This window comes from Sebastes umbrosus, chromosome 19 (assembly GCF_015220745.1).
Source record: "Sebastes umbrosus isolate fSebUmb1 chromosome 19, fSebUmb1.pri, whole genome shotgun sequence".
In the NCBI taxonomy this organism is placed as follows: domain Eukaryota; kingdom Metazoa; phylum Chordata; class Actinopteri; order Perciformes; family Sebastidae; genus Sebastes; species Sebastes umbrosus.
Window position 1 is genome coordinate 2286077 of NC_051287.1, and position 12248 is coordinate 2298324.

General features: G+C 39.4%; 1 protein-coding gene across 2 annotated transcripts; it reads right to left on the reverse strand.

Annotated features, from left to right (window-relative positions):
* Positions 1–1563: 1563 nt before the first annotated feature.
* oclna (occludin a) lies at positions 1564–11716 on the reverse strand. Of its 2 annotated transcripts, none has more exons than XM_037753636.1 (9): positions 11595–11716; positions 10730–10818; positions 8569–9232; positions 8313–8480; positions 4878–5008; positions 3170–3355; positions 2563–2734; positions 2369–2410; positions 1564–2265 (listed from the first exon to the last, which is right to left on the reverse strand). In XM_037753636.1, exons 2-9 carry the CDS (start codon positions 10777–10779, stop codon positions 2167–2169), a joined length of 1512 nt encoding a protein of 503 aa, XP_037609564.1. In that variant the 5' UTR covers positions 10780–10818; positions 11595–11716; the 3' UTR covers positions 1564–2166. The 2 variants fall into 2 exon arrangements, with proteins under 2 accessions (XP_037609564.1, XP_037609565.1); XM_037753637.1 differs by lacking the exon at positions 11595–11716 and adding an exon at positions 11492–11582.
* Between the last annotated feature and the right edge of the window lie 532 nt (positions 11717–12248).

Below are 12248 nucleotides of genomic sequence, written 5' to 3' on the forward strand. Positions count from 1 at the left end.
ATGTGGGAGCGTTCCGGGAGCGATGCGGGACTGTTGTGGGAGCGTTGCGGGAACGATGCTGGAGCGATGCGGCACTGTTGTCGGAGCGATATGGGAGCGATGCGGGACTGTTGTGGGAGCGATGTGGGAGCGATGGGGGAGCGATGCGGGAGCGTTGCGGGAGCGATGCGGGAGCGATGCGGGAGCGATGCAGGAGCGATGGGGGAGCAATGCGGCACTGTTGTGGGAGCGATGCAGGACTGTTGTGGGAGCGATGTGGGAGCGATGTGGGACTGTTGTGGGAGCGATGGGGGAGCGATGCGGGAGCGTTGCGGGAGCGATGCGGGACTGTTGTGGGAGCTATTTGGGAGCGTTGCGGGAGTGTTGTGGGAGTGATGTGGGAGTGATGTGGGAGCGATGTGGGACTGTTGTGGGAGCGTTGCGGGAGTGATGTGGAAGCGATGTGGCACCGTTGAGGGAGCGATGCGGGAGCGATGCGGGAGCGATGCAGGAGCGATGCAGGAGCGATGCAGGAGCATTGGGGGAGCCATTTGGGAGCTTTGTGGGAGCCATGCGGGTGCGATGTGACGTGGTGCGCAAGCGTTCCCAAGCACCTGTTTTTCAGGCCGCGTCGGCTGCGCCCCAAGATAAAAAATAGTTCAACTTTTGGAACACTGCTGCGCACCGCAGGTCATGTGACGAAGAACAACCAATCACAGCCGACAGATATCTTTTCTTTCTCACCTAAATATCAGTCTACGGTAAATATATGGAGGAGAAAATAATCAGTTTAGTGCAGGACTACTCAGAGCTTTACGATCTGTCCGTCGGACTATTTTGCTGGCTTCACCCTTTCCGTCCAGGAACGTCCAAACTGACAGAGAAATCGAGTTAAAGCCACTGTGAGGGATTTACGTTGCAGGAAATCCATTTATCTTTGTTTAGTTTAGTCAGAGAGGCTTTTACTGCTAAATTACCACAACTTCATCATCATCATCATCATCATCATCGCAGCGCTCAGGTTTTGGTTGCCTAGAAACGGCAGGCACAATAGGAGCGTAACCTCTAAAGCACCTTGGATAAAAGGATGAAAGCAGCACGGCTGGCGCCCAACTGCCCCTAACTGTGTCTTTCTTTAGTTTCATAGGGAGGTACCTTATTGTAGGTTTATCTGAGCTTTTTTAAAAATGGAAAACAGGGTTGGTGAGAGTGAGATTTGCAGGTTCAGAACCAAAACAATAAGCTAAAAAAGGCTAAAAAGCAGCGAAGACTTCTCTGTGGATTTGTCACTCCACGATACCTTGTGTTATGGTCATTTTATCCATTGTTAATATAAAGAAAATATAGATTAGTGCAGCTTTAAAGTCAATATGATGCCCCCTGAGTGGTACCATAAAAAAAAGAAATCACTGTGGAAAACAGCAACACACACTGCTTCATTTTTCTAGTTGAAAGCTGCTATAGTCACATGAAACGTCTTTGTTTTCACACTCGATTTTTGCTCAAAGAGTCCCAAATATCCTGTATGTCTGTGAGGAGCCGTCGTCAGCCACAACGCTTACTGTGTAAGAAACAGCAAGAAAATTGTTCAATAAATGAATTTATTGTAATTAAAAAGGAATCACAACTCATTGTAAAAGTACATCATTACGCATTAAACATGCTTTTGAAAAGTGTCTGTCTGTTCTACCATCTATAAACACACTGCTAAAAAACATCCCACATATTTACATGTTTATATCGCTGAGAAAGGATTCAAAATGAGAATTAAAAATGAGAATTAAAAAATGAGCATTTCATGTTGAGTCATTATAAAAAGAGCTTTTAAAAACGAACGGGGATTATTGTCTTAATTTGTTTTTCACTCCACAATCTTAACTCCTCAAAGAGACTATTTCAGATAAAATAAATACATATAAACAGTATCTATGGCAGGCGATACTCATAATACAAAACAACGGCATAATACAAGAGAGAATCTTTGTTTTCTGTGCCTCAGAAGTATAAAATAACCTTTTGCAATGTTTCACCAGCTCCCAGGTCAGACTGTCGGTGTCGGATCAGCGTATCTTCGTCCTCTACAGTCCGACGTTGTCAGAAAAGCCTCCAACATTTCCCCTTAAAAAACAGATTTAGTCCTTTCTGTCCCGTCTCGGACAGGCGGCGTTAACATCCTCATAGATCTGTTCAGGCCCTGCGGTCGTAATCGCTGACCCTCTTCTTGATGTGGTTCAGTTTGGCCTTCAGATATTTACACCGGCGCTTCTTCATCTGGTAGTCTGGAGACTGCAGCGATGATGGGACCAAAAATAAAAGACGAATATGAGTTATACGTTGTAAAAATAACCAGAAGCTGTTATGACTGCAAACGTTTGTAGATCCCACATACCTTTTTAATGTTCTTTATCCTGTTGTACTCATCCAGAGCATCCTGTTATTAAAGAGTGAATCAACAATTAATCATGTTTCTTAATGACATTAGGGTCGCCAAAATCTCACATTTAACAACAGGAAACAGAAATATTAGTTCTAGTCATATGAACGGATATAAAGCAGTGAGTGAATACATAATGGGCCTCTCACCAGGTACTGTGGGCTGCCCTCCTGCAGCTCGTCCAGCTCTCGGTCCACCTCCGACAGGCTCTTGTTGAGGGCGTCCAGACCCGACTGCAGGTCTTTGTACTCCTGGTGGTCGCGGTCAAACTCGCGCTTGTAGTCGTTGCGCTCCGGCTCGTTTGCTATCGGAGGAAATTCACTGAGGTAGAAAAACAAGAAGGAAGAGAGATTTAAATTACAGGAAAAAACAAGTCAAAGTAAATCTGAGACGACTACATGGTTGGTACCGAAGGATTCATCAGGTTTTATAGTTTCATGTGATACCAGTATCTTCACTCCAGCTTTAAAACTGAGCCGCTACAACCCAAAAATTGCATTAATGCGTTAAAGAAATTAGTGGCGTTAAAACAGATTTTCGTTAACGCGTTAACTTTAACAGCTTTTTACTTTTGAAACTGCTGATAATACTTTGTTACTTTTACTTAATTAAAACTTTAAATGCATGACTTTTACTTGTAGTGGAGTATTTTCACATTGTGATATTAGTACTTAACTAAAAGGATCTGAATACTTTGAGTCAGATTCCCCCACGTCAGCAGCTGAAATGTGCATCTCGGTGTATTTTCCATCCTACCTGTCAAAGTCGTCGTCGTCCAGCTCGTCCCCTGAGGAGTTGTAGTCGGTGTCGTAGCCCTCTCCGTCGGCGCGACGCGGCCGGCCGGCACGTCTCTTTTTGGGCCTTCCAGACGAGCTGACCACCTCCGAGTTAGTGGTGTAGGGAACGCCGTTCTGCAAAGGCTGGTCTTCTTCCACTGGAGGCCTGGAACAGATACAGCATTCACATCATTAGATTAACAATGTAATGTGTTATACAGTTAGAGATGATGACCTTTAACGGTAGAATAGTGTCTGTAAATCCAACAAACTGCTGCATGTTTGTCTGTTTCTAATCTTCTAATCTACTCTTCAGTATCTCTCTGATGACGTAGCAGGAAGTAAAACACGTTGATTTATGATCTACCAGTTCATGTTGGATGAGTATCAATTACTTCCTGTTTCCAACACACATATAATGTTCCCTTATCAGCACTAAAGTATTTCACTCAGTTTCAGTGTGAATCATGGATTTCTTTGCTGAAGCTTGAACGTTAATGTCCACACTAATAAAAAGAGAAGCTCCTTCTATAGTCTGAAACACTCCTAGTTGTCTCTGTGTAGTATCTGTGTAGTCTCTGTGTAGTATCTGTGTAGTCTCTGTGTAGTCTCTGTGTAGTCTCTGTGTAGTCTCTGAGTAGTCTCTGAGTAGTCTCTGTGTAGTCTCTGTGTAGTCTCTGAGTAGTATCTGTGTAGTCTCTGTGTAGTATCTGTATAGTCTCTGTGTAGTCTCTGTGTAGTCTCTGAGTAGTCTCTGTGTTGTCTCTGTGTAGTCTCTGTGTAGTCTCTGAGTAGTCTCTGTGTAGTCTCTGTGTTGTCTCTGTGTTGTCTGTGTGTAGTCTCTGTGTAGTCTCTGAGTAGTCTCTGAGTAGTCTCTGTGTAGTCTCTGTGTAGTCTCTGTGTAGTCTCTGAGTAGTCTCTGTGTAGTCTCTGTGTAGTCTCTGTGTAGTCTCTGAGTAGTCTCTGTGTAGTCTCTGTGTAGTCTCTGTGTAGTATCTGTGTAGTCTCTGTGTAGTCTCTGAGTAGTCTCTGTGTAGTCTCTGAGTAGTCTCTGTGTAGTCTCTGTGTAGTCTCTGTGTAGTCTCTGAGTAGTCTCTGTGTAGTCTCTGTGTAGTCTCTGAGTAGTCTCTGTGTAGTCTCTGTGTAGTCTCTGTGTAGTCTCTGTGTAGTCTCTGTGTAGTCTCTGAGTAGTCTCTGTGTAGTCTGTGTAGTCTCTGTGTAGTCTCTGTGTAGTATCTGTGTAGTATCTGAGTAGTATTTGCTGACTCTCCTCTTTAAGCGACAAAAACATAACAACCTGTCCCACATTTTTGCTGAATAACAAGTTCCAGCAAGTTTTTTTTGACGGCAGCCGTCTGAAGAAAACAGTCTGACGCCGCGTCCCGTCTTATGTACTACAGTATGCACTATAATGTACTTAAAATACTACATATTTATAGCTGGTAACATTCTGTATTAACAGGAAATGATACAAGACGTGCAGCAGTTGATTTAAATTTGGAAAGCTCCGTCCAATCAGACTTGAAGCAGCTTTAATCTATGTTTTTATAATAATAATAATAATGTGTTTTACGTATTACACTGGGACACACAGTGAAACTCTCTCTATGCTGCCATCTGCAGTGTGCCGGTACACAGTACATCATCCTCTACTGTCGTTTAGCACAGTGTCAGTCTGTACTACTCACTGAGGGGAGTAGCTGTAGGGGGGTTTGTCATAGTTGGTGCTCTCGTCGTCCAGGTGACTCCTGGAGCCTCTCAGCTTGTCGGGGTAGTCCGACATCGGGGGAATGTCAGGACCAGCGGACACATTGTTCACCTATAGGAGAAAGAAAATCACACATATTTAGCACCATAATATCAAAAAATACACATCTATAGAACTATCTAAATATTAAATATATAAATATATAATATATTAAATATGCTTTATTTTGTCATACATGACATTAAACTGAATATTTTTGGGGTTTTGGACTGAAAAAAACGACCCAAAAATACATTACAACTTTATATTATATATTGTATAATATAATATAATATATATATATTTATATATATATATTATATTATATATATATTATATGTATATAATGATTTAGCATTTTGATACTTTTAACAGTATTTATGTAGCACTTAAACTTTGCTTTATAATATAAAAGACATGAAAATCTCAACTTTATATATATATATATATATATATATATATCATTAAATTGCACAAATAAAAAAAGAGGGAAAAAAGGGATTATTTTTGTTATTACAAGTTTTCTGAAAATGTATCTTTGAATATGCAAATGAGGCATTTATCTAATGCAAATGTTTTGTGAATTTAGGAGAAATCTACCGACGCAAATGGTGAAATATGTCTGTTATAATTTCCCAAAGACCAAAGGGACATCTTTAAATGTCTTGTTTTGTCCAAAACCACAAAGATATTCTGTTTACCATCATGTTTAACAAAGAAAAGCATCAAATCATCACATTTAAGAAGTTAAAACTAGTAAATGTTTGGCAATTTTGCTTAAAAAAAAAAGATTATTCGATTATCAAAATAGTTGTCAATTCGTTTTCTGTGAATTGACTAACTGAGTTGTTGCAGCTCTTTAACCGTTTAAGTTAATCATCGAGCAAAAATGCAAAATATGTCCTAAAGAAGCTTCACAAATGTGAGGATTTCATTTTTTTTTCAGTGCTCAGTGCTCATTTGGATGTTTTCTTTCCACTATAGTCTGAAAGACGACGTGTTATGGAAGCAAAATAGTGCAAAATCTTGATCAGTGCATGAAAAATAATGTTTTTTTTCTGTCATATAGCTGCACCCACATAATCTCCAGTAGAAAGTAGACTCCTCGAACAGACACATTGGATCTCTACCAGCTCTGGTATGATGAGCCTGCATGGACTTGTCCTCTAGAGATACACCCTGCTGCTGCTGCTTCACCTCTATAACAACATGTACATGTATGTGCTGCAGGTCGCTGCAGACTCACTACCTCAGCACTTTGAGACGGGTTCCTACAAGCTGCAGAGACATGAACGCCTCTGGTTCCCAGTGTCATGTTACTGGTTGTTGTGAGTCTACTAGCTGGTGGTGCTCTGTGTTTTTTAAGAGCACCGGTCCGACCTGTTCTTCCACTTCGTTGCTCTGCTGCGTTTTAATGTCATCATGACTTCCAACTATTAAAATGACTCATCGCTCCGTAATCAGATGTGAGAGTTGTTGCAAAACACTTCTGGAAATAGCTTCACTGCGCGTGATTCATCCTGAAATGTAAATACTAAATGTTTGAGTCCAGGGTTTTATTGTTATTTCCTGCTAAGGCGACATGTCAGCGTGAGATAGAAACTGTCAGGTATGTGTGTGCACGGCACGCAGCCACACCTTGAAACCGAGACACACTTCCCTTCCCCCCGCTGATAAACAGGTGACTGTCACCTAACTGGTTGAACCACTTCAGATAATACACACTCAACTGCTGCTGCTTCATCTGAGAAACACTTTACCTCAGACAACAAGCCTTTAAACATCAGCAACTAACATTTATTTTCATTATTCACTCACTCATCTTTTTTCCTTTAAAGTGGAGCCCTCATTTTCCCAGGAGATCGAGTGAAAGCGAGGCTTATAGGAAACCGATTTAAACACCGATGATGTCATTATTCTACAGCCATTATAATGTGCAATCAACATTTATTTCATAACGATAAGTTAAAGTAAAAAAACATGTCTATTGCCACTTTAACTGATTGTTTTGTCTATAAAATAGTGAAAACTTGTCGTTATAATTTCCCAAACACCGAAGGGACGTCTTTAAAAGTCTTGTTTGGTCCAAAATCCCCAAAAATATTCAGTTTACCATCATGTAAGACAAAGAAAAGCATCAAATCATTACATTTGAGAAGCTAAAACTAGCAATTTTGCTTTAAAAAAAAATATTCAATAATCAAAATAGTTGCTGATTCATTTCCTGTCTATCAAATAATCAACGATTGATCGACTAGTTGTTGCAGCTCTAAAACCGTTTAAGTCATTCATCGAGCAAAAAATGCAGAATATGTCCTAGTGCAAGCTTCATTCATTATTTATGTATTTTTAAATTAATTCAGTGTACAACAAATGACAAACTAATCCACAAAAAAAGAGCCGGGAGAAAAAAAATATTATATTATATTATATTATATTTAATTTAATTTAATTTAATTTTATTTTATTTTATTTTATTTAAAAACATGCCGAGTGCTCTTGGAAAACGAGGAAAAAAGTCAGGACAGACAGGACGGCAATCCAAAATATTAAAACAAGTGTCACACGAGGAAGGAAATATATTAAAAAGCCTTAATTATAGCGGCTAAATCGTCAACACGTTTCGACCACTGTAGATATTCGACAGGGCACATTTTTTTAGATTTGATTTTCCTTTATTGTCGTTGTACAGGTACAACGAAATTGAGTTTGCAACTCCCCGTCAGATACCCGATGCATTAAAAGATGGTCTATAAATCTAAATATAAGGAACTATACAAGCTATAAGGTTAGTGACCAGTGTCGTGTCGTATGTGCACACTGTCTTAAAGGGCAGTAACGTAAGTAGACAATCTAAATTCAATCTAATTTTAATGATTCAGCCGCTATAATAAAGGCTTTTTAATACATTTCCTTCCTCATTTGCCACTTGGTTTAATATTTTGGAGTGCCGTCCTGTCTATATATAACATAAAATATATTTAATATAAAAAGCAGTCTCATATAGGAGCAGCTGCAACCAGAGAATGTTTATCATGTTTTACTATTTTTGCTTTAAAGGAACCGTGTCTAACATTTCATTTACGTCACCTGAAGGCCACCGTAGTTCTCCGACACGCTTGTGAAACTGCGGTAACGTGAGCTACAGAGTGTTAAACCATGGTACCGCCAGCCGCCGTCTGACTTCTCCTAAAGTAGAGTTATTATGGTAAGGATGGCTCACGTTACCACAATCTTGGAAAGGGAGGAGTGAGCGGAGGGGTACTCAGCTGGTTGCAATCTGCAACCACACCACTAGATGTCACCAAATCCTACACACTGCACCTTTAAATATGGCTAAAGTTTCGGCTCTAGTCAGGTTGAATGATGAACTCACCCATGCCTCCACGTCTTGAGGTGGCTCCATCTCATCGACAACCTTCACCTTCTTCCACAGGATGTTGCTCTTCCCGAAGCTTTGGATTTTCTGGCGTGTCTTCAGAGCGAAGACGAGCATGATGATGAGAGCGAGGGCGACCAGGAAGCCGAACACCACCGCGATGGCCTGGAAGGAGACAGAAACCAGTGAGTTACAAACACATGAAGACCTTCTTTGTGCAGATATAATGCAGGAAATGAAGACGTGTGTTCACCTCTTGTGGCTCCACGACGCAGTAGTGGTACAGGTACTGGTTGACGAACACTCCTGCCTGCTGGGGATTTTGGTACTGAGCACACAGACCGGCGATCTGGCTGCCGTAGGCCGACCCAGACTGAGCCATCGGGTTCACGGCTACCAAGTACACTATGGCGGCTATAAGCATGAGCAACGCTAGGATGGCGCAGATGATAATGACTGCCAGGTAGAACTTCCTGCTCTCCGACAGGCTCTGGTGAGACACGATGATGATGAAGATGGCAAGGGCGGCGATGAAGGTGATGGCCGCCATGGCGATGATGAACCCTTTGCCCTTTCGGGGGTCGTTGTAGTTCCCTCCGAGGCCACCGTAGCCGTATTGGTTTCCAGCTCCGTACGCACCGCCAAAGCCTCCTGCTCCTCCGTAACTTCCTCCTCCGTAACCTCCTCCGTAACTTCCTGTTCCGTAGCCACCGCCGCCGTAGCCGCCTCCGAAGCCCCCCAGGCCTCCCTGAGTGTCCCAAGCCAGCGTGGAGGCAACGCAAGCGAATATGGCCACGCACATCACGATGACGATGATGGACATGATTTTGAGGATGCCCGGCGGAGACGCCCAGCGGTAGAAATGCTGGAACTCGTCATCAGGGTAGTAGGAGTAGGCCGGCTGGGACGCCACGGTACTGTGGAGAGAGACACAAGAACAGAACGGAGTCACGACCCGAGTGTCATCGTGAAAGTACCATGGCCCTTATGAATCTTAAATACTAAGGATGCTCCGATCGATCGTCATCGTACGTTATTCACTCTAAATGGACAAATATGCTGCTTTATGCAAATTATGTATATATTTATTATTGGAAATCAATTAACAACACAAAACAATTATAGATATTGTCCAGAAACCCATTTCAGAGTGCTGACTTGACTATGACTTGCCCCAAACTGCATGTGATTATCATCAAGTGGGCATGTCTGTAAAGGGGAGACTCGTGGGTACCCATAGAACCCATTTACATTCACATATCTGGAGGTCAGAGGTCAAGGGACCCCTTTGAAAATGGACATGACAGTTTTTCCTCTCCAAAATTTAGCGTAAGTTTGGAGCGTTATTTCACCTCCTTCTTGACAAGCTAGTATGACAATGGACTCATCAGGTTTTCTAGTTTCATATGATACCAGTATCTTCACTCTAACTTTAAAACTGAGACGGTACGACCTAAAAATCAAAAGTTGCGTTAAAGAAATTAGTGAAAACAAATTTGCGCGTTATCGCGTTAACTTTGACAGTCCTACTTAATATACAACGTTGTTCAGAATAGTTAAATAAATAAATAAATAAATAAATAAAGCTACACGATTAATAAAAGGCTTCAAATAGACCCCGAGATCAGTGATTGTATCGGCCTTCCAGCGATCGGTGATCCTGATCGGAGCATCCTTATTATAAACAACTGAATATCTAACTGTGGTATTAAAAACACCACTGAAATATTTTATTTTGAAAACCCTCTGTCTGGATTTATGAGGTTTGACTTATTTCAAAGTTGTGCAATTTCAAAAACTTGAGTTTTTTGTTGGTTCCAGGTAGAAAATTCAAGTGTCCAATATTCAAAAAACTATATTCACGTTGCTCAAAGTCAAATTAGTTTTTTCCAGATGTAAAACGTTTTTTAAAAAGTTGCTCAAATTGTGAAATTTAGAAGCCAAAATTTAAGATTTAAGATTGAACATCCGGGGCACTAAGGATAGTAAATCAAGCCTGAACGGAATCAATCAGATTACATCTCTGTCCTATCAGATTACGTCCAGTCAGTCAAATAATACAAGACAGAAAAAACAATCTGCGAATTCACATAAATAAAAAAGTTTTTAAAATTACAAAACATGAAATTACCTCCTGCAAAACCACATAAATTCATGTAGATATTTTTGAAATAAAATATTTTAAATTCAGAGTCTTAATATAACACAACGTGACATAATCAACATAAAGCATTCAGCAACATTTCACAACATTTAAATGGCATTTCTTTGCTTCCATATCAAGGATGTTCATATACAGACTTTCTTTAGCTTGAGCTCAGTGAATATTTAAAGCATATAAAATAAATCTAAGCAAACAACAGGAAGCTTTACTATATATATATATAAATATATATTCATAGAAAGAGACTCACTATCCATCCCTGTCGTAGGGAGGAGGACTCCCATTGGGTTTGGAGGACATGACTGCTGGATCCTCCGGGTGCTGCTCTGGGAAAACAACCTGCAACAAGATTTATGCTGTTAAGAAAAACATATTTCTAATAGCTGAAACTTTATTTGCTGAAATGTATTATTATTATTTTATTTATTATTATTTTTAATTATTATTTAATTATTATTTATTATTATTATTTTTATTATTATTTTTTATTATTATTTTTATTTATTATTAGCTGAAACTTTATTTGTACTATCTAACAATACTCCTATAATTAAACATATGAAGCCTACTATGACATAAGACCAAAAAAATGCAGCAATTCCTCTCATTTAAGAAGGTGGGACAAGGGACATTTTTGTCATTTTTGCTTGAAAAGTGACTTAAAAGGATTAAATCATTATAAAAACAGATGCCGAATATTTCTCTGTCAATCAATAAATCGATTAATCGTTTCAAATTTGTTTTAAAATCACACTACAACATCATAACTTGCTGTGTTTCTTTAAACGGTCATTTTCACAATGAGGTTTGGCTCAAACTGAAACATCTTCACTTCACGTTAATTTAAAACTTTAAAAACACAAAAGTTCCTGTTTAATCCAAAATAAAGTGACAGCAACATATTCCACCACTTGTAGCTGTTTAATTAACATTAATTCTGCACTTTTAACACATTATTTTGGCAGCAGAGCAGAGATGCTGTGAGGAGATAAGTGATTTAAAGTCAACACACCTGTTTGTTGTTGCTACAGGTAACAAGGTTATTAAAGATTTAAAGGTGCACATTAAAAGAAGCTTCTGGTGTTAATCCCTCAAAGTGAAGAGGAAACACTCACCTGTCTCTCTTCTCTGGTCTCCACCTGAAATGTCTCAACTGAAACTGCACCTGCGGTAAAAACAGTCCAGGCCACACCCAGGTGAGCTCCTCTCTCGGTCCACTAAGCCCCGCCCCCCTCACAGGTGTCACCTTACCTAACAACACCGGAAGTCCTCAGTCATGTCGTCAGGGAAATACCTTCATGAAACTGGCTGACACAACAGGTGTACCTGAGGTCATTGTATTTAGGTACAAAACACCATTAATTCATATTTAATTCATATTTAATTAATGGTAGTTAATTAAATCACAGAGCAGAGAAATTGACAAAAAATGATATCCCACAAATAATTAATAATTAATAAATTTAATGTATCGTTACAACAAATAATCTATCTAATAATACATATATCTTATTATTATTATTATTATTATTATTATTAATAATAATAATAATAATAATAATAATAATAATAATAATAATAATAATCATTAATATTATTATTATTATTATTATTATTTGGAGCCTTGGAAGGGTCATGAAGAGAAAATATTTATAATTAAAAATGAAAAGAAATATAAACTTTTTTTGTTTTTCCCTTTACCACCAATCGGTTAATAATATATATAAATTAAAACTTAATTAATTTTATTTACATTTTTTAGACTTGGG